Below are 23,219 nucleotides of genomic sequence, written 5' to 3'. Positions count from 1 at the left end.
ATGAAAAGGATACATCGTTGTTCTCAATGGGGAGACGTATATAAACAAATCTTAATCCTTTAGGATCAGTATAACAGCAACGGCATTCTTGGAAGCACAGAGGAAAACACCATACTCAAACTGAGAGTGGCAAAGAGATGAAAAAGTGAGGTAAAACTTCCTAGAGAAGATGGTCCCTCAGCTGAGATTTGAAAACAATAAGATAGAAGCAAACAATGAGAAGTAGGCATTCCATGCAGGAGACATAGGAGAGTACACTCTCTAGAGTTAGGGAACAGGTCATGCAGAGCTTTGTTATGTTAAAGATTAGAGATGTTATTAATACTTCATGCTTCTTTTTTAAAAATTTTTTTCAATGTTTATTTGTGAGAGAGAGAGAGAGAGACCGATTGTGAGTCGAGGAAGGGCAGAGAGAGAGGAAGACACAGAATCCCAAGCAGGCTCCAGGCTCTGAGCTGTCAGCACAGAGCCCGACATGGGACTTGAAGTCACAGACTGCAAGATCATGACCTGAGCTGAGTCACCCAGGTGCCTCTCCTGCTTCTTTATGTTACTGGTGGTTTTAGGAAGTTAAAATATCAATACATTTTTAAAAGTTCATTGATTATTCTCTACTATTTGTGGGTATTGGCAGGCATTCCTATATTCATCCCTGATCTCTATTTGATTTCAGTTCAGTGTCTTATTTTAATCTGAGTTCTAAGCTAATTTATGTTAAAAAAATATGCAATGATTCTGTTTGAAAAACTTAAGATTTTCTTCTCTAAGGAGCAACAAAAGTTTTTCTTTTTATAATTTATAAGTTGCTTCTCTATTAACTAACCAAATGAGTAAATAAAACAGGAAATTTGAAGTTTTAATAAGAGATGTCTTTTCAGTATGAGTGCTATTTCTCTGCTTGGGACCGTTTTATAAAAATCATTATGTTTTGTAAATTATGTGTTATTTTTGAAGAACCATTAGGCATTAATAATTCAGATATAATTAAGACACAATCCTTGCCTTATGGCAAACAATACAACACAATGTGAAAAGTGTTGTAGAGCTATGTATGAGCTACAGATTAACTCTGTTGGTAGGAAGGGAAATATATGAGTAATATTGCATATTTTGAATAGACATCTTAGCTTCATTTTTTTGCATTCACTTTATAGATCTGAAGATTTGAAATATATAGTTATCTTCCATTTAAAAATGATGACTCTTGGGGCGCCTGGATGGCTCAGTAGGTTAAGCATCCTACTTCAGCTCAGGTTGTGATCTCACAGTTTGTGGGTTTGAGCCCTGCGTCAGGCTCTGCTGACAGCTTAGAGCCTGCAGCCTGCTTTGGGTTCTGTGTCTCCCTCTTTCTGCCCCTTCTCTGCTTGCACTCTGTGTCTCTCTCTCTCAAAAATAAATATTAAAAACAAAATAATGACTCTTATTTCACAAATTGGGACATTTATTAAAGCCAGAAGGAAAGCAGTTCTTTCCTGAAAGTAGTAAGGAATTTCCTGTACACACTAGCACTTTAAAGTTGTTTTGACTGCTTAGAATTATTTTTCTAATTAAAGGGGTGCCAAGGTGGTTCAGTAAATTGAACATCGGATTTCAGCTCTGGTCATGATCTCACAGTTGTGGAATTGAGCCTTGCGTCAGGCTCTGTGTTGACAGCATGGAGCCTGCTTGGGATTTTCTCTCTCCTTTCTCTCTGCCTCTCTCCTGCTCACACACACACTCTCTCTCAAAATAAATAAACATTTAAAAAATTTGGAAATTTCCTATGGATTTAATTTTCAATGAAAAATTAAAAACCCATCAAGTTTAGTCAACCTATACTGATATTAGAAAAGTCCTTTGGGGTGCCTGGGTGGCTCAGTCAGTTAAGCATCTTACTTCAGCTCAGGTCATGATCTTGCGGTTTGTGAGTTCAAGTCCCGTGTTGGGCTCTGTGCTGACAGCTCAAAGCCTGGAGCCTGCTTTGGGTTCTGTGTGTCCCTCTCTCTCTGCCCCTCCCCTGCTCATGCTCTGTCTCTCTCTCAAAAATAAATAAATATTAAAAAAAATTGAAAAGCCCACTGGTAATGTATAATTTATTTATAATTAAAAAAAAATTTTACCGGGTAGTCATTAGTAGATGTGCAAGGCACTAATGGCAAGCATTCTGTAGATGCAATAATAGTAAGGTCCTCTGCTTTTCTTTCACTATTTTACTTTTTAACATTCCCATAAACTGTTACAGGCAATTGTGACCCTTCTTTCTTGTGAGTAAAATACTAAGTATATGCTGTCATCATATATTCTCAATTTGCCATTTTAGTTATGTAAATTATTGGTTAGTTTTAAGTTCAATTTCCTTAGATATTCTGCCTGTCCTTTTGCCCTAGTCACTAAATTGTAGGCCTAAAGAGCGTATAGGGGTAGCAGTATCCATTCTTAGGCTTCCATAAACAAATACTGATTGGAATAAGCAAAGTTTGTGGGGGTTTCAGAGGTTTCAGAAGGCTTAAGGGTTAAATATCTTTCTAACTCATTTGCTGCAGGTTGATACTCTTTATTTGTGTGTATATAGATTTATAATGCCTATTATTTTATAAAGTTATGCTTCATTTAAGAGATATTCATGGAACTCTTGCACTGTGCAAAATGCTTATGTGGGGTACAAAGTTTCCTATATTTAGGAAACTTAAATTTTAGAAAGGAAAATATGAGCTGAACTTAATAATTTTATTCATTAGCTCTAGTTACCAGTTATCTTTTCCATTTATATTAAAAACAGAAATTAAAATATTGAATATTTTTTGAAGTCCAGTTATATCTATTGGTACAGTATTGGAGTATCTGTTATATATATGAATAAGATCAAAAGTTGGCATTATATTTACACATTCAACTTGGCTACATTGTACATACACATAAATTATATATACCCATATATTTCATTTATAAGACCATTTTATAATTTTTGAAAGCATATTTTTGAAACTTTTGGTTTTACGAAGTATGAAATGAAAAGTTCTGGTTTAATTCTTTATATTTAATATCTAAGTTTATTGTAGTTTATTGTGAAACTTGTGTTTTCACATGATATAGTTTTCTAAGGTTTTATTTTATTTCAAGTTAACATACAGTGTTATATTAGTTTTAGGTATACTATATAGTGATTCAATAATTTCATATATCCCCCAGCGCACATCACAAGTGCACTCCTTAATCCCCACCACCTATTCTACCGATCCCTCCACCCACCTCTCCTCTGTTAACCATCAGTTGGTTCTCTATACTTAAGAGTCTGTTACTGGTTTGTCTCTCTTTTTGTCGTTCTTTTGTGTGTTTGGTTTCTTAAATTGCCCATATGAGTGAAATCATATGATATTTGTCTTTCTCTGACTGACTTAACTTCCCTAAACATTATAAGCTCAGTCCATGTTGTCACAAATGGCAAGATTTTGTTCTTCTTTATGGCAGAATAATATTTCATTGTATATATATATGCCACATCATTATCCACTCATCAGTTGATGGGCACTTGGGCTGCTTCCATATCCTGGGTATTGTAAATAATGCTCATATAAAGATAGTGGTGTATGTTTGAATTAGTGTTTTTGTTTTCTTTGTGTAAATACCCAATAATGCAATTGCTGAATTATAGGGTAATTTTTAACTTTTTGAGGAACCTCCATAGTGTTTCCCAGAATGGATGTACCAGTTTGCATTCCCACCAACAGTGTAAGAGGGTGCCCCTTTCTGGACGTCCTCACCAACACCTGTTGTTTCTTCTGCCTTTGATTGTATTGACATATTTTTTTTTTAATTCATTCCCATTCCCCAGGTAGCTCACATAGCCTCTCCCTGGCCCCTAGTCTTTATGATTAATGGAACACAGTGATGGTAGGTTCTCCTAATTACTACTTATACAGCCTTGTGCAAGTCATTTTACCTTAAAGACCCCCAGTTTGTTGTGATACTAAAATTGCTAATATGGGTAAATACTTAGCAAAGTGTTTAGCATAGTAAGTGCCCAGTAAATGACAGAAAAAAAAATACTAAGGCAGTTTAAGAGAACACTGAGGAGACATCTGAATACTTCTAATACTTAACTAAGCTCACTATGGTAACTTCATACCTACAAGAAACCCTATCTACCCCCGCAGAAGAAAACTTTTTTAAACTAGTAAGCTAAAAAGTCCCTACTTTTTTTCTTTCTCTTTTTCTTTTTCTTTCTCTTTTTCTTTTTCTTTTTTTTTTTTTGGAGGGGGCCCAGGGAAAGAAGGATTGGGAACTACAGGGAATGTACTGATTTCTGGAAGGCATATGTGGTAGATTACAGACTACTGAGGCATACAGTTAGATTTTAAATATATTCTTTACTGTCAGGCATACTAATCATGAACTAATTGATTATAGCTCTTCTCATTACTAAGCATAATATGTGGAAATTTTTCTAGCTATATATAAGATCTCAAAAACTCTTTAAGACTAAAAACAACAATGTCTGGCACAGAAAATTATTTACAATGAAGAAAATATAAGCAAAAGAGTTTTCTCTTAAACTCACATTTATTTGCAGTTAAAAAAAAAACCTGCATTGGTAGTTTATGGAATGGGAGAAGGTATTTATTAATGACATATCCACAAAGGGTTAATACGCAATATATAGAAAGAACTAACAACACCCAAATATCAAATGATTCAGTTAATAAATGAGCAAGACATGAAGACATTTTTCCAAAAATGACATCCAGATGGCCAACAGAGACATGAAAAGATGTTCATCATCACTCATCATCAGGGAAATATAAATCAAACTGACAATGAGATATCACCTCACACCCCTCAGAATGGCTAAAATCAACAGCACAAGGAACAACAGGTGTTGGTGAGGGTGTGTAGAAAAAGGAACCCTCTTTTCACTATTGGTAGGAATGCAAACTGTTGCAGCCATTCTGGAAAACAGTATAGAGGTTCCTCAAAAAGTTAAAAATAGAACTATCCTATAATCCAGCAAATTGCACTATTGGGTTTTTACGCAAAGAATACAAAACACTAATTCAAACGTGCACCCCTATGTTTATAGCAGCATTATGTACAATAGCCAAGATACGGAAGCAGCCCAAGTACCCGCCAGCTGATGAGTAGATAAAGAAGGTGTGGTATATATACAATGGAATATTATTCAGCCATAACAAATTTGCCATAACAAATGGCAAATCTTGCCATTTGCAATGACCTGGATGGAGCTAGAGGGTATAATGCTAAGTGAAATAAGGCAGTCAGAGAAAGACAAATACCATATGATTTCACTCATATGTGCAATTTAAGAAACAAATGAGCAAAAATGAAAATAAAAAACAAAAACAAAAAACCAAGAACCAGACTCTTAACTATAGAGAACCAACTGATGGTTACCAGAGGGGAGGTGCATAGGGCAATGGATAGGTGAAATACAGGTGGTGGGGATTAAGGAGTGTATTTGCTGTGATGAACACCAAATGATTAAAAACTTGAGATTCAAGATAGTCTTGGAATTTACCCATAATTCTGTACTTGTAAATATGGAGATTTATATGTTGAAAAAGATACTAAAAGGCATTGGACATAAGATAAAAATGTCAACAAATGGTTTTATGGAAACAAAACAAAACAAAGATATTAGGAACTTTGATGGGAACAAAATCTTTAAAAACATGACTGAAAAAAAAGAAAAAAAAACATGACTGAAAATTTTTCTGAATTTTATAAAAAAAATCTTCATATAAAAAGTGTATTTAAAATGGCAACCACAAAAAATAAAACTATGTGCACAAGTAAAAAATGTGTCAGTACAGATAGTAATATGGTGAAAGTTATCAAAGTACTCCTAGTAGGCAAAAATGTACATAGTACATAATACTTCACAGTATTTTAATTAAGTATCTTCTGCCTTAATGTTGTGGATGATAATTACTGAGAATTTGCTATATGCTAGGCCCTCTGGTAAGTATTCTTTATGTATTACCTCATTTGTTCTTTACAATATCTGAAGATGTTAGTGATGTTATTATTTGTCTTCCAGAAAACTAAGGCACAGTTACAATACAACTAGACCAGAGTCCCTAAGCCAGTAAATGATAGGATCACGGAATAAAATCAGGGAATCTGACCCAGTGCCCACTCTTTTACCCACTATGCTGTATTATGATACCTTTTTCCTTGCCACAAGTTTTTCTTTTTTTTTCCATTTAACTCCTTCATGACATTTTCTGCATCATTTTCTGGTATTTTTGAAACCATTTGTAAACACAAGACTATAGAAGTGATTGACCATAAAGTACATATTAGGTTCTCACAGACTATGAATAACATAGTATCTGCTTCAGAGAGCACTTATTATGTGTAATACTGGTAAATGGCGTATGAAAACCAGATTATCATTGATACTTGATTTGTTTTTAATTCTGTGAAGTTTACCTAGTAGTAAGGATCTACTTGAATATCTAAATTTATGTCAAAACTGTGCCACCTTTAATCATTTTCACTTTACACATAATTCTAACATTTTAAAACATTTCTGACTATAGGAACGTAAAAGAGCACTAGAGGCAGAACGGCAGGCCCGTGTAGAAGAATTGTTAATGAAAAGGAAAGAACAAGAAGCCCGAATTGAACAACAGAGGCAAGAAAAGGAAAAAGCCCGTGAGGATGCAGCCCGAGAAAGAGCTAGGTACTTCATTTGCTATCATGATTTTGATGCTGATGAACTTTTTGTAGTGAGTGGATATTCAGATCAAGTCTTAAAGTCATTTGCTGTCATGTGGTTTTCTAAAGAAAGAATCACAAATACAGAAATGTAATGAATTTTGATTTCCAGGAATTATGTCATTGTACTCAAAACAGAAACCTTTTGAATCTTCCTATTGAAAGGGTAACTTGAAGTATCACTAGTTTTTGATTGCAAGAAATAAAATTTGATAGAAATAGAATTTGCTAGCTTAAGCAAGGGAGTTTTTTGGAAAATATTGGGAGTATAAGTAATAGGAAGTTAGAGGAACAGGCTTGGAAGTAATCAAGCATCAAAGGCTAATCACAAGAGCCACAGTGGTAGTATTTTGATGGAAACAGTCTAATCAGCATATTGCCACCCTATGATAAATGATCTTCAGCCACTGCTGCGTTTTAAAATCACTTGGTTAAGATTCAAAGATCTAGGAAAGATCATTTAAATGGCCAAGTCTAAGTCACTTTTGGTTGTTGTACACATTTCTGATGTGATATTCTCTGATCTCTTAATTGGGGCAAATTTAGTGGATGTGAAAAGATAGCTGTTTGTGGTTTTAATATGCTTTTTTGTCCAAGATTAGTAATAATCTTGGCTGAGCAACTTTGCTCATACTTACCAGTTACTCCTTTTTTTTTTTTTTTTTTTTTTAATGTAAAGTGCCTATTCAAGTTCTTTGTTCATTTCTGTATTGGGATCTATTGATGTTTAGGAGTTATCTTTACTAGATACCAATTCTTTGTCAGATACATATGTTGCAAATATTTTTGTAGGTTATGGCTTGCCTTTTCACTATCTTTATGATATCTTTTAATACAATTCTTTCTTTTTTAAAGTTTTTATTTAAATTCCAGTTAGTTAATATACAGTGTAATATTAGTTTCAGGTGTAGAATATAGTGATTAAACAACAGTGCTCATCACAACAAATGCACTCCTTAATTCCCATCAACTATTTAACCACCCCCTACCTGATTAATATAATTCTTGATTGCAGTGTAGTATAACTGAACAGACTTTGTGATTTGTGCTTTTTTATCTTATTCATGGAATCTTTACCTCTCTGGAGTCCTCTAAAATATTCTTTTTTTAATTTTAATTTTAACTTATTTTTATTTTTTATTTTTCTTTTTTTGAGACAGACAGAGTGTGAGTGGGGTAGGGGCAGAGAGAGAGAGGGAGACACAGAATCAGAAGCAGGCTCCAGGCTCCGAGCTGTCAGCACAGAGCCCGACGTGGGGCTTGAACCCACAAACCGTGAGCCGTGACCTGAGCCGGAGTTGGACGCTTAACTGACTGAGCTACCCAGCTGCCTCTGTAGTCCAAAAATATTCTTTAAAATGTTGTAGTCTTTTTTTTTTTTTTGTAATAGGAAAGTCTTTATCTACCTAGAATTCATAATTGTATGGGTTGAGGTAGGAATCCAATTTCATTTTTTTCTCCATGTAGGAAACCCTATTCTAAGACACTTTATTGAAACAGCAGTTTTTTTCCTACTGGTCTACAAAACTTTGTAACACAAATGAAGCTTCCATGTATTCATGGTTTGTAGACTCTATCTTATGTATGTATGTTTGTATGCATGTGTTTATTTACATCCAAGTTAGTTAGCATATAGTGCTATAATGATTTCAGGAGTGGGTTCCAGTGATTCATCCCCTATGTATAACACCCAGTGATCATCCCAACAAGTGTCCTCCCTAATGCCCCTTACCCATTTAGCCCATCCCCACACTGACAACCCCTCTAGCAATCCTCAGTTTGTTCTTTGTATTTAAGAGTCTCTTATGTTTTGTTCCCCTCCTTTTGATTTTATATAACTTTTGCTTCCCTTCCCTTATGTTTATCTGTTTTGTATCTTAAATTCCTCTTATGAGTAAAGTCATATGATATTTGTCTTTCTCTGACTGGCTAATTGCGCTTAGCATAATGCCCTCTACTTACATCCACGTAGTTGCAAATGGCAAGATTTCATTCTTTTTGATTTCTGAGTAATATTCGATGGTATATATATATACCACATCTTCTTAATCCATTCATCTGTCAATGGACATTTGGGCTCTTTCCATACTTTGGCTATTGTCGATAGCACTGCTATAAACATTGGGGTGTACATGTCCCTTCGAAGCAGCATACCTGTATCCCTTGGGTAAATACCTAGTAGTGCAATTACTGGGTCATAGGGTGGTTCTATTTTTAATTTTTTGAAGAACCTCAGTACAGTTTTTTTTTTTCAGTGTGGCTGCACCAATTTGCATTCCCACCAGCAGTGCAAAAGAGATCCTCTTTCTCCACATCCTCGCCAACATCTGTTGTTGTCTGAGTTGTTTATTTTAGCCATTATGACTGGTGTGAGATTTTAATTTATATTTCCTTGATGATGAGTGATGTTGAGCATTTTTTCATGTGTCTGTTCACCATCTGGATGTCTTCTGTGAAGAAGTGTCTATTCATGTCTTTTGCCCATTTCTTCACTGGATTATTTGCTTTTTGGGTATTGAGCTTGTTAAGTTCTTTGTAGGTTTTGGATACTAACTCTTTACTTGATATGTCATTTGTAAATGTCTTCTCCCATTCCATTGGTTACCTTTTAGTTTTGTTGGTTGTTTCCTTCACTGTGCAGAAGCTTTTTATTTTGATGAGACCCCAATAGTTCATTTTGCTTTTGTTTCCTTTGCCTTTGGAGATGTGTTGAATAAGAAGTTGCTGTGGCTGAGGTCAAAGAGGGTTTTGCCTGCTTTCTCCTCTAGGATTTTCATGGTTTCCTGTCTTATGTTTAGGTCTTTCATCCATTTTGAGTTTATTTTTGTGTATGGTGTAAGAAAGTTGTCAAGGTTCATTTTTCTGCATGTTGCTGTTCAGTTTTCCCAGCACCACTTGCTGAAGAGACTGTCTTTATTCCATTTTACATACTTTTCTGTTTTGTCAAAGATTAGTTAGCTATATGTTTGTGGGTCCATTTCTGGGTTCTCTATTCTGTTCCATCGAACAGAGTGTCTGTTTTTGTGCCAGTACCATACTGTCTTGATGATTACAGCTTTGTAATACAGCTTGAAATCCGGAATTGTGATGCCTCCAGCTTTGGTGTTCTTTTTCAGGATTGCTTTGGGTATTCAGAGTCTTTTCTGGTTCCATACAAATGTTAGGCTTGTTTGTTCTAGCTCTGTAAAGAATGCTGATGTTATCTTGATAGGGATTGCAGTGAATATGTAGATTGCTTTGGGTAGTGTTAACAATATTTGTTTTAACAATATTTGTTCTTCCAATCCATGAGCATGGGAATATTTTTCAATTTTTTTCTGTCTTCTTCAGTTTCTTTCATTAGCTTTCTATACTTTTCAGTGTATAAGATTTTTCACCTCTTTGGTTAGGTTTATTCCTAGGTATCTTACGGTGTTTGGTGCAGTTATAAATGGGATCCTTTACTTGATTTCTCTTTCTGTTGATTCATTATTGGTGTATAGGAATGCAACCAATTTCTTTGCTTTGATTTTGCTGAATTCATGGATCAGTTCTAGCAGTGTTTTGGTGGAATCTTTTGGGTTTTCCATATAGAGTATCATGTTGTCTGCGAAGAGTGAAAGTTTGACTTCCTCCTTGCTGAGTCAGATGTCTGTTATTCCTCTGTGTTGTCTGATTGCTGAGGCTAAGATTTCCATTACAGTGTTGAATAACAGTGGTGAGAGTAGACATCCCTGTCGTGTTCTTGACCTCAGGGGGAAAGCTCTCAGTTTTTCCCCATTAAGGATGATGTTAGCAGAGGGTCTTTCATATATGGCTTTTATGCTCTTGAGGTATGATCCTTGTATACCTATATTCTTGAGGGTTTTTATCAAGAAAGGATGCTGTATCTTGTAAAATGCTTTCTCTTCATCTTATGAGAGGATTGTGTGATTCTTGACCTTTCTTTGATTGATGTGATGTATCACATTGATTGTTTTGCAGATATTGAACTAGCCCTGCATCCTGGGTATAAATCCCACTTGGTCATGGTGAATAATTCTTTTAATGTATTGTTGGATCCGGTTGGGTAGTATCTTGTTGAGGATTTTTGCATCCATTTTCATCAGAGAAATTGGTCTGTAGTTCTCCTTTTTAGAGGGATCTTTGTCTGGTTTTGGAATCAAGGTAATGCTGGCTTCATAGAAAGAGTTTGGAAGTTTTCCTTCCATTTCTATTTTTTGGAACAGCTTCAAGAGAATAGGTGTTAACTCTTCCTTAAACGTTTGGCAGACTTCCCCTGGAAAGCCATCTGGCCCTGAACTCTTTTGTTTTTTGGGAGATTTTAATTACTAATTCAATTTCTTCACTAGTTATGGGTCTGTCCAAATTTTCTATTTCTTCCTGTTTCAGTTTTGGTAGTTTATATGTTTCTAGGAATTTGTCCATATCTTCCAGATTGACATTTTATTGGCATATAATTGCTCATAATATTCTAGTATTATTGTTTGTATTTCTGCTGTTTTGGTTGTGATCTCTCCTTCTTCATTCTTGATTTTATTTATTTGGGTCATTTCCTTTTTCTTTTTGATCAAACTGGGTAGGGATTTATCAATTTTGTTAATTCTTTCAAAGAACCAGCTTCTGGTTTCATTGATCCATTCTATTATTTTGGTTTCAATAGCATTGATTTCTGCTCTGATCTTATTATTTCCTGTCTTATGCTGGTTTTGGGTTTTATTTGCTGTTCTTTTTCTAGCTCTTTAAGGTATAAGGTTAGGTTATGTATCTGAGATCTTTCCTCCTTCTTTAGGAAGGCCTGGATTGCTATATACTTCCCTCTTTTGACCTCCTTTGCTGCATCCCAGAGGTTTTGGGCTGTGGTGTTAACATTTTCATTGGCTTCTATATACTTTTTCATTTCCTTTTTAACTTCTTGGTTAGCCCATTCATTCTTTAGTAGAATGTTCTTTAGTCTCCAAGTATTTATCTTTCCAAATTTTTTCTTGTGGTGATTTTGGGTTTCATAGTGTCACGATCTGAAAATATGCACAGTATGATCTCGATCTCTTTGTACTTGGTGAGAGCTGACTTTTGTCCCAGTATGTAATCTATTCTGGAAAATGTTCCGTGTGCACTTGAGAAGAATGTGTATTCTGTTGCTTTAAGATGAAATGTTCTGAATATATCTGTTAAGTCAATCTGGTCCAGTGTGTCATTCAAAGCCATTGTTTCCTTGTTGATTTTCTATTTAGATAATCTATCCATTGCAGTAAGTAGGGTGTTGAAGTTCCCTACTATTATGGCAGTATTATCAATGAGTTTCTGTATGTTTGTAATTCATTGATTTATATACTGATTAATTGATTTACATATTTGGCTTCTCCCATGCTTGGAGCATAAATGTTTACAGTTGTAGATCTTCTTGGTGGGTAGACCTCTTAATTATGATATATGCCCTTCTTCATCTCTTGTTACAGTTATTTTAAAATCTAGGTGGTTTGATATAAGTATGGCTGCTCTTGCTTTCTTTTGGAGACTATTAGCATGATAGATGATTCTCTATCTGCTTATTTCAAACTGAAGGTGTCTTTAGGTCTAAAGTGGGTCTCTTGTAAACAGCAAATAGATGGATCTTGTTTTGTTATTCATTCTGTTACACTATGTCTTTTGATTGGAGCATTGAGTCCACTGTCGTTTAGAGTGAGCAGTGAAAGGTATGAATTTATTGACATTATGTTTCTTGTAGAGTTGGAGTTTCTGATGGTGTTTTCTGGTCCTTTCTAGTCTTTGTTGCTTTTTGTTTGTTTTGTTTTTCATCTCTTCTCCCCTCAGAGTGTCCCTCTGAAAATTTCTTGCAGGGCTGGTTTAGTGGTCACGAACTCCTTTAGTTTTTGTTTGCCTGGGAAACTCTTTATCTCTCCTTCTATTTTGAATGACAGCCTTGCTGGATAAAGAATTCTTGGCTGCATATTTTTGCAGTTCAGCACTTTGAATATATCCTGCCACTCCTTTCTGGCCTGCCAAGTTTCTGTGGATGGGTCTGCTGTGAACCTGATCTGTCTTCCCTTATAGGTTAAGGACTTTTTTCTTTTGGTACTTTCATGATTCTTTCTTTGCCTAAATATTTTGTGAATTTTAACTATGCTATGCCTTGTTGATGGTTGGTTTTTGTTGAATCTGATGGGAGTTCTCTGTGCTTCCTGGATTTTGATGTCTGTGTCTTTCCCCAGGTTAGGAAAGTTTTCCACTATGATTTGCTCACATAAACCTTCTACCCTTTTTGTCTCTCTTCCTTTTCTGGGACCTCTATGATTTGGATATTATTCCTTTTTAATGAGTCACTGAATTCTCTAATTCTTATACCATGCTCTTTTGCCTTAGTTTTCCTCTTTTTTCTTTGCTTCATTATTCTCCATAATTGTATCTTCTAAATCACTGATTTGCTGCTCTGATTCATCCATCCATGCCATTTTGGCATCTGTTTGAGATTGAATCTCGGTGATAGCATTTTTAATTTTATCCTGACTAGATTGTATTTCTTTTAATCTCCGTAGAAAGGAATTCTATGCTTTTTTTTCAACCCCACCTAGTATTCTTATTATTGTGATTCTAAATTCTGGTTTAGACATCTTGATTGTATCTGTGTTCATTAAGTCCTTACCTGTTATTTGGGATGAACTCCTTCATTTTGCCATTTTGAAGGGATATAAAGAGTTAATGAAATAAAGAAGAAAAAAAATAAAAATTCAAAATGACACAAGAAATCAATTCAAGGAATCTAGATCCTAGGCGTGTTTGGTCTGGTTGTTGAAATAAGCTTGATAGAATAGAGAAAAAAAAGGAAAGAAAAGAAAAAAAAGGAAAACATTTGAAAATTAAAATAAATGAATACAATAAAATAGAATAAAATGAAATGGTGAACATAAAATAGTTTAAAAATTTTACAAAAAGTAAAACATATCAGAAAAAAATTAAAAATCTTTTTTATAAAATGGAAAATAAAAACTTTTTCTGTACTCAAGAATAAGAAAACAAAAGAAAAAGAAAAAAATATTGAATAGATGGACCAGTGAACAGAATGATATACAATTGAAATTACATCCAGTTTCCCCTGAAAGTCAAACTATGAAACCCTTTATACTTTATAAACTAAGGAGGAGGAGAGATTTGCATTATTCCTCTAGAGCACAGTTGGCTCAGTCACGAGGGGCTTGGTGTAGTGGCTCCGTTTTCCACTAGATGGCACTGCTTAGTTTATTGGGATGGATTGTTCTGGTGCATGTAGGTGCTATGCGTATGTATGGGAAGGATGAAAATGGTGTCACCCAGCTACCTAGTCTCTACTGTCAGAACTCTGTGCTTGCCTACTGGCAATCAAGCACCCCCGCTTTGTCTCTAGCTTCTGTCCACTCCCTGTCATCTGTCCGTGACCAAGCCATTGGTCTGCCAGGCGGCACCTCCCTTCTGCGTTTAATTTCAGATGGGGCTGTGTTTCCAAACCCCTCACTTCTGAGGGCCCTGCAGCTTTGACCTGCTCAGACTCTCTGGGGGAGGGTCTTGCCGAGCAAAGGCCGGGTGCTGGTCTGCCATCTGGAACATTCTTGTGACCATGCTGCTGCAAATGCTCAGAGACTGTAGCCAGGTGTGAGCCCACCCCAGAAAAACTTCATGTGATAATGTAGCAGTAGTGTTTTAGGGATTATGGTAAATCACAACACACATCTGGTGCCAGGCTTCACCCTTAACGTCCTTATTCTAACACCAGCGAATGTGGCTGTTCTCTAGGGTCTGCTGGGACCTTTGCCTGTGGGGAGGCTGCACAGCCTCTACCAAATGTCCTCTCAGCTGGGAAATTGCCTCTCTCCCTGTGGCCTGAGGACCCCTTTGTCTTTGTTGTCTGCTTCTGGGGATTTGCCCTTCCCCCCCGGAACTTCACCAGTGTCTTAGTGGAATTTAAATTCTCTCCTTTCTCCCTTTTTTCAATCCCTTGTAGTCCCTTTCTCTTTTCTCCCTTTTTTGTTTAGTCTACTCTTTCTTTTTCTCTCCAGCTGCTTTCGGCGGGGGGTGGGAGTACTTTTCCTGTATTCCCCTCCCATCTCCATCCTCTCTACACAAGCAAAAACAGCTCCGTGGTTTCTCTCTCCCCTAGTTCACCTCTCCACACCACATACCTGCCGAGTTCTGTGGTTCAGGTTGTGCAGATTGTTATGTTAATCCTCAAATCAGTTTTCTAGGTGTGCAGGATGGTTTGGTGTTGATCTAGCTGCATGTCTGGGAGGAGAGAAGCAAAAAAAAAGGTCCATGCTGCTCCACTGTCTTGGCCCCTCCTATAGACTCTATATTCTGGTCAAGTGATCACTTTGTCTGTCTCTAGCCTTAATTCTAAAGATTTACAACAATTCTTGGTGTCTATTACTGTCCTTTATGTTTTTTTTTAATTATTAGGACTGTCATGGCCCTTTTGCATTTACATTGTTAGAATCAGCTTGCTCAATTCTAAATTAAAAAAAAAAGAAATTATAAACATTATCTTGTGTCTTTTTAACTTTTAGATACAGAATTTACTGATGCAACATTTATATACAACACCCAGTGTTCATCACACGTGCCCTCTTTAATCCCCATCACCTGTTTAACCAACTCCCTCCCTCCTCCCCTTCTATAACCATCAGTTCTCTATACTTAAGAGTCTTTTTCTTGGTTTTCCTTGCAAATGGCAAGATTTCATTCTTTTTTATGGCTGAGTAACAATTCCATTATATATATTCACCACATATTCTTTATCTACTCATCAGTTGATGTATAATTGGGCTCTTTTCATAATTTGGCTATTGTTGATGCTGCTGTAAACATTGAGGTGCATGTATCCCTTTGAATTAGTATTTTTGTTTTCTTTGGATAAATATCTAATAGTGTAATTTCTAGATTGTAGGATAGGTATATTTTTAATTTTTTGAGAAACCTCTGTACAATCTTCCACAGTGGCTGCAACCGTTTGTATTCCCATAAACAATGTAAGACGGTTTCACTTTCTCTACATCCTCGCAAATACCTGTGTTAATTTTAGCTTTTTTGATAGGTGTGAGGTGATATCTCATTGTAGTTTTGATTTGTATTTCCCTGATGATGAGTGATGTTGAGCATTTTTTCATGCATCTGTTAGCTTTCTGGATGTCTTCTTTGGAAAAATATCTATTCATATCTTATGTCCATTTTTAACTAGATTATTTGTTTTTTGAGTATTGAATTTTATAAGTTCTTTTTAGATTTTGGATACTAACCCTTTATCTGATATGTCATTTACAAATATCTTCTCCCATTCCACAGGTTCAGTGTTTCCTTCACTGTACAGAGGTTTTTATTTTGATGAAGTCTCAGTAGTTTATTTTTGCTTTTGTTTCCCTTGCCTCTGGAGACATGTCAAGTGAGAAGTTGCTGCCCTTGGTCAGAGAGGTTGTTGCCTGTTTTCTCCTGTAGGATTTTGGTGGTTTCCTGTCTCACATTTATTTACTTATTTATTTTTTAATTTATTTTTTAATGTTTATTTTTGAGAGAGACAGAGACAGAAGGCGAGTGGATTGGGCAGAGAGAGAGGTAGACACAGAATACAAAACGGGCTCCAGGCTCTGAGCTGTCAGCAGAGTCCAACGCCGGGCTCGAACTCACAAACTGCGAGTTCATGACCCAAGCCAAAATCAGATGCTTAACTGGCTGAGCCATCCAGGCACCCCCTCCTGTCTCATATTTAGATCTTTCATCCATTTTGAATTTATTTTTCTGTATGGTATAAGAAAGTGGTCCAGTTTCATTCTTCTGCATGTTGCTGTCCAGTTCTTCCAACACTGAAGAGACTGTCTTTTTTCCATTGGATACTCTTTTATGCTTTGTTGAAGATTAGTTGACAATCTATTTGAGGGTTTACTTCTAGGTTTTCTTTTCTGTTATATTGATCTGTGTGTCTGTTTTTGTGCCAGTACCATACTGTCTTAATCACTACAACTTTGTAATATAACTTGAAGTCCAGAATTATGATGCCTCCGGCTTTGCATTTCTTTGTCAAGATTGTTTTGGTTATTCGGGGTCTTTAGCAGTTCCTTGCAAATATCAGGATTGTTTGTTCTAGCTCTGTGAAAAATGCTGGTGGTATTTTGATAGAGTTTGCAGTAAATGTGTGGATTGCTCTGGGCAATATAGACATTTTAACAATATTTGTTTTTCCAATCCATGAACATGGAATGTTTTTCTCTTTCTTTGTGTCCTCTACAATTTCTTTCATCAGTGTTTTATACTTTTCAGAGTGCAGATCTTTCCCCTGTTTGGTTAGGGTCATTCCTAGGTACCTTATGGTATTTGATGCAGTTGTAAATGTGATTAATTCCTTGATTTCTCTTTCTGTTGATTCATTATTGGTGTATAGAAATGCAGTAGATTTCTGTATGTTTGTTTGGTATTGTGTGACGTTACTGAGTTCATCTGTCAGTTCTAGCAATTTTTTGGTGAAGTCTTTTTGGTTTTCTGTGTAGAGTATCATGTCATCTACAAATAATGAAAGGTTTGACTTCTTCCTTGCCAATTTGGATGCCTTCATTTCTTTTTGTTGTCTGATCAATATGGCTAGGACTTCCAGTACTATGTTAAGTAACAGTGGTGAAAGTGGACATCCCTGTCTTGTTCTTGACTGTAGAGGAGAAGCTCTGCTTTTCCCCATTGAGGATGATATTAGCTCTGGGTTTTTTGTATGTGGCTTTTATTATGTTGAGGTATGTTCCCCATAAACCTACTTTTTTGAGGATTTTTATCAATAATAGATGTTATACTTTGTCAAGTGCTTTTTCTCATCCATTGAAAGGATCACCTGGTTCTTTTCCTTTCTTTATTCATGTGGTGTATCATGGTGATTGATTTGCAAATACTGAACCACCCTTACAACCCAAGAATATATCCTACTTGATCATGGTAAATGATTCTTTTAATGTACTGTTGGATTTAATTTGCTTGTATTTTACTGAGAATTTTTGCTTCCATGTTCATCAAGGACTTTGGCCTGTAGTTTTCTTTTTTAGTGGAGTCTTTGTCTGGTTTTGGTATCAGGGTAATGCTGGTCTCATAGATTGAATTTGGAAGTTTTTCTTCCATTTCTATTTTTTGGAATAGTTTGAGAAGAATAGGTATTAACTCGTCTTTAAATGTTTTTTGGGGACGCCCAGATGACTCAGTCAGTTGGGCATCCGACTTCGGCTCAGGTCATGATCTCATGGCTCGTGAGTTCAAGCCCCACATCAGGCTCTGTGCTGACAACTCAGAGCCTGGAGCCTGCTTCAGATTCTGTGTCTCCCTCTCTGCCTCTGCCCTCCCTCCCTCACATCTGTCTCTGTCTCAAAAATAAATAAACATTAAAAAAATTTTTTTAAATGTTTTTTGGAATTCCCCTGTGAAGCCATCAGCCCATGTACTTTTGTTTGGGATAATTTTGTACTTTTGTTTTGGGATAATTGGGATAATTTTGATTACTGATTCGGTCTGTTTGCTGATTGCTCAACGTTTCTGTTTCTTCCTTTTTCAGTTTTGGTAGTTTATATGTTTCTAGCAATTTATTTATTTTTTCCAGGTTGTCCAATTTGTTGGCATACAATTTTTCATAATATTCTCTTATAAGTGTTTGTATCTCTGTGGTGTTGGTTGTTATTTCTCCTCTCTTCATTTGTGATTTTATTTATTTGGGTCCTTTCTCTTCTCTTTTTGAGAAGTCTGGTTAGAGATTTATCAATTTTATTAATTCAAGGAACCAGCTCCTGGTTTCATTGATCTGTTCTATTGTTTTTTTAGTTTCTATTTTTTTTATTTGTGCTCTAATCTTTGGCATTGTATTGAATCTATAAAGTAATGCGGGGAGATTGATATATTTTAAATTGATACTTCTAGGTTTATGAACATACTACTAAATGTTTTTTTCTATTTGTTTAGATCTTCAGAAATATCTTTACATGAACTGTAACTTTTAAAATGATTAAAATAGTAAACTTTATGGGGTGCCTGCATGGCTCAGTTGGTTAAGTATCAGACTTCGGCTCAGGTCATGATCTTGCAGTTCATGAGTTTAAGCCCCGCTTCGGCCTCTGCACTGGTGCTGCGAAGCCTGCTTTGAATTTTCTCTCTGCCCCTTCCCCACTTGCCCTCTGTCTCTCTCAAAATAAATAACTAAACTTTAAAAAAAAGTAAATATTATATTATATATATTTCACTACAATAGAAATATGTACAAAAGCTGTTTATTAAAAAGGTTATAAAACTTCTATTATAAATTACATATTTGTGTACTACAAATTACATATTATAATCCTTATAACCTTTTTATAAATAGTTTTTGTGCATATTTTTATTGTAGTGAAATATACATAACATAAAATTTACTATTTAAGTAATTTTAAAATTTGCAGTTCATTGGCACTAAGTACCTTCCCATTGTTGTGCTTACCATCAACACTGTCCATGTTCATAACACTTTTCATCTCTCAAAACTGAAACTCAGTATCCATTAAGTAATAGCTTTATATTTCACAACCGTCCCCTCCTGCCACCAAGCCCATGACAACCACCATTCTACTTTCTGTCTATGAATGTGACTACTCTAGGCACCTCATATAAATGGAATCATATGCTATTTGTCTTTTGTGATGTCTTTAAGGTTTTTCCATGTTGTAGCATGTGTCAGAATATCCTCCCTTTCTAGGGCTGAATAATATTGCATTGTGTGTATACACTATATTTTGTTTACCCATTCATCTGTCAAGGGACACCTGGATAACTTCTCCTTTGGGCTGTTGTGAATAAAACTGCTGTACATGTGGGTATATAAATATCTGTTCAGGTCCCTATTTTTAATTTTGGGGGGTATATAGGTGGCCAGAAGTGGAATTTTTGGATCATATGATAAATTTATCTTTCATTTTTTTTTGTGGAACAGCATACTTTGTTTCTGTAGTGGCTGCTCCATTTTACATTTCCACTGGCACTAAAGTTCTAATTTCTCCATATCATCAGCTTTGCTTTTTTTACTTTTGACTTTTTTTCTTCTTTTTGGGGGAGATAGTAGCCATCCTAATGGGTTGTGAGGTGGCATCTTAATTGTAGTTTTGATTTGCATTCCCCTAATGATAAGTGAGGTTGACTACCTTTTCTTGTACTTAATGTACATTTATATATCATCTTTGGAGAAATGTCTATTCAAAATCTTTGCCTGGTTTTTAATCAGGTTTTTTTTTTTTCTTGTTGAGTTGTAGAAGTGTCTTTATATATTTTGAATATTGACCCTTATCAGACATTTGATTTGCAAATATTTTCTCCCATTCTGTGGATTGCCTTTTCATTATGTTCTTGTTCAAAAATTTTAAATTTTGATGTATTCCAATTTGTCTATGTTTTCTTTTGTTGCATGTACATTTGGTGTCATACCCATGAAACCATTGCCACTCTCTGCTCCATATGCTTTCTTCTAGGAGTTTTAGTTTTAGGTCTTCAATCCATTTTGAATTAATTATTGTATATGTTATAAGGTGGGGGTCTAACTTCATTCTTTTGCATGTGAATATCTTTTCCCAGTATCATTTGTTGAAAAAATTGTCATTTCCTCATTCGATGGTCTTCCCTTGGCACCCTTATCAAAAATCATTTGATCATATATTTGAGGGTTTATGTATTGGCCTTCTATTCTGTTCCACTGTTGTATAAGTCTTTATACCAGTACTGTAGGTTTGTAATAAGTTTTGAAATCAGGGATCTTTTAGCTTTGTTATTGTTCAAGATTGTTTAGGGTATTCAGGGTCCCATGTGAATTTTAGGATAGATTTTTCCCCCCCATTTCTGCAAAAGAAATCATTGAGATTTTGGTAGAGATTCCATTGAATCTGTGACTTGCTTTAGATAGTACTGACATCTTAAAAATATTAAGTCTTCCGATTAATGAATATAAGGTTTTTAAAAATCTTTTTGTGTTTGTATTTTCTTTCAGCAAAGTTGCACATTTCAGTTTACAAGCCTTTTACCTCATTAGTTTATTTTTAATTATATGTGTGTTAACATTTTTTGAAATTTATTTTTAGTTTATTTTTGTTATGCTGTTATAAATAAAATCTCCTTAAAAAAATTTTTTTTAAACATGTATGTTGCTGGTGTTTAGAAATACATTGATTTAGACCTAGGGCTGCCATAGCAATCTTGAGAAAGAACAAAGATGGAGGTTTCACAATCCCAGATTTCAATATGTCTTACAAAGCTGTAGTAATCAAAATAGTATAGTACTGGCACAAAAATAGACACATAGATCAATGGGACAGAATAGAGATCCCAGAAATAAACCCATGTTTATATGGTCAACTAATCTATGACAAAGAAGGCAAGAATATATAATGGGAAAAAGATCATCTTTTCAACAAATGGTGCTGGGAAAACTGAAGAGCTACATGGAAAGTAATGAAATTGGACCACCTTCTTACACCATACAGAAAAATAAACTTAAAATGGATTAAAGACCTAAATGTGAGACTGAGGCATAAAACTCCTAGAAGGAACATAGGCAGTAATTTCTTTGACATCAGCCATAGAAACATTTTTTTCTAGATAGGTCTTCTCAGGGAAGGGAAACAAATGCAAAATCAAATTATTGGAACTATACCAAAATATAAAGATTTTGCACAGCAAAGGCAACCATCAACAAAATGACAAGGCAGCCTACAGATTGGGAGAAGATAATTGCAAAGAATGTATCCAATAAGGGATTAATATCCAAAATATATAAAGAACTTATACAAGTCAACACAAGAAAAAAACAAGTAATCCAATTAAAAATGGGTAGAAGACCTGAATAGATATTTTTCCAAAGAAGACATATATAGATGGCCAACAGACATATGAAAAGCTGCTCAACCTTACTAATCATCTGGGAAATGCAAATCAAAGCCACAGATATTACCTTAAACCTGTGAGAATGGCTAGAATCAAAAAGATAAGAAATAACAAGTTTTGGTGAGGATGTGGAGAAAAAAGAACTCCAATGCACTGTTGGCAGGAATGTAAATTGGTACATACATTATGAAAAACAATATAGAGATTTCTATCAAAAATTGAAAAATAGAAATAGTATATGATCTAGTAATTCTGCAGATGATTTACCCAAAGAAAATAAATACACTAATTTGAAAAGATTTATATACCCTTGTGTTTATGGCAGTATTACTTAGTGAAGATTTATGGAATCAACTCAATAGTCCATTGATAGATGAATGGATAATGAAGACGTGATGCACATGTGTGTGTGCGCATGTGCACACACACATACATATTGAATATGACTCAGCCATAAGAAAGTATGACATATTGCCATTGGAGCAACAAGAATGGACCTAGAGGGTATAATGCTAAATGAAATCAGTCAGAAGAAGACCAAAACTATGTGATGTCTCTCACATGTGGAATTTAAGAAACAAAACAGATGAATGTAAGGGAAGGGAAAAGAAAAAAAAGAGGGAAGCAAACCAAAAGTGACTCTTAACTACAGAGAGCAAAGTGACGATTGATGGAGGGAAGTGGGTGTGGGGGAGGTGTGTTAAATAGGTGATGGGTATTGAAAAGTGCACTTGTGATGAGCACTGGGTGTTATATGTAAGTGATGAATCATTAAATTCTACTCTTGAAAACAAGGTTGTATGTTTTTTAAAATCATGGAGTTGAATTTATCAAATGTTTTATCTCCTTATATAGATATGTTCATGTAAAATATCTCCTTTAATCTGATCTAATGTGATGATTAATTTTTTAATATTTAATCAAGCCTGCATTACTGGGATAAACCCAACTTGGTTTTGATGTAGTATAGGAATTTGTTCATATAAGTATGGTTTTTAACTTAAAGGGTGAGATAACCCTATATTTTTTAAATTAAACATTTTTCTGAACTATAACATAAGCAGAATAATACACAAATGAATAAATCTACAGCTTGGTGAATTGTCACCATGCCCCTGTATCCTCTAACCTGGTCAAAATATGGAACATTTAGCAGCACCACAGGATCCCTCCCATGTATCTTCCAAATTACCACCCCTTCTTCAACCTTAATAATAATCACTATACAAGCTTCTTGCACTTTTTAGCCTAATTGGTTTTATGCCTAGGAATGAGGTTGCTGGTCTCTGGGTTATTACAAATGTTCTGCATTAGTAAACACTGCCAAATTGTTTAGCAATATAGTTGTGCAGTTTACATTTTCACTAGCATTTTGAATATTCTCGATACTCTATATTGTTGTCTAAATTTGGAGTAGGCAGTTTTTAAGAAAATTTTTTTACAATTTTATTGTGATACAATTGACATATGAAAATTTGCATTTATTAAAGTGTACTATTTCATGAGTTTTCACATATGTAATCTCTGAAACCATCAGCATGATTAAGGTAATGAACGTAACCATCATCCCTCCAGATTTTCTCATGCTGTTTGATAGTCCATCTCTCCTTCCCTCTACCCTCCTCTCCAGACAGCCAATG

The 23,219-nt window shown here is 35.2% G+C and overlaps 1 protein-coding gene across 7 annotated transcripts in view; it reads left to right on the top strand.

Moving 5' to 3' along the window:
- Positions 1 to 23,219, top strand: part of SCAPER (S-phase cyclin A associated protein in the ER) — a 521,436-nt gene that overhangs the window by 153,209 nt on the left and 345,008 nt on the right. For all 7 annotated transcript variants that reach the window (XM_045058993.1, XM_023255046.2, XM_023255044.2 and 4 more), the window contains one exon: positions 6,540 to 6,682. In XM_045058993.1, the coding sequence (XP_044914928.1) occupies positions 6,540 to 6,682 (143 nt within the window). The remainder of the gene's footprint in view (positions 1 to 6,539; positions 6,683 to 23,219) is intronic.

This window comes from Felis catus, chromosome B3 (assembly GCF_018350175.1).
Source record: "Felis catus isolate Fca126 chromosome B3, F.catus_Fca126_mat1.0, whole genome shotgun sequence".
NCBI classification, from domain to species: domain Eukaryota; kingdom Metazoa; phylum Chordata; class Mammalia; order Carnivora; family Felidae; genus Felis; species Felis catus.
The sequence above is the reverse complement of the archived record's forward strand: the minus strand, read 5'-3'. Positions and strand labels throughout refer to the sequence as shown.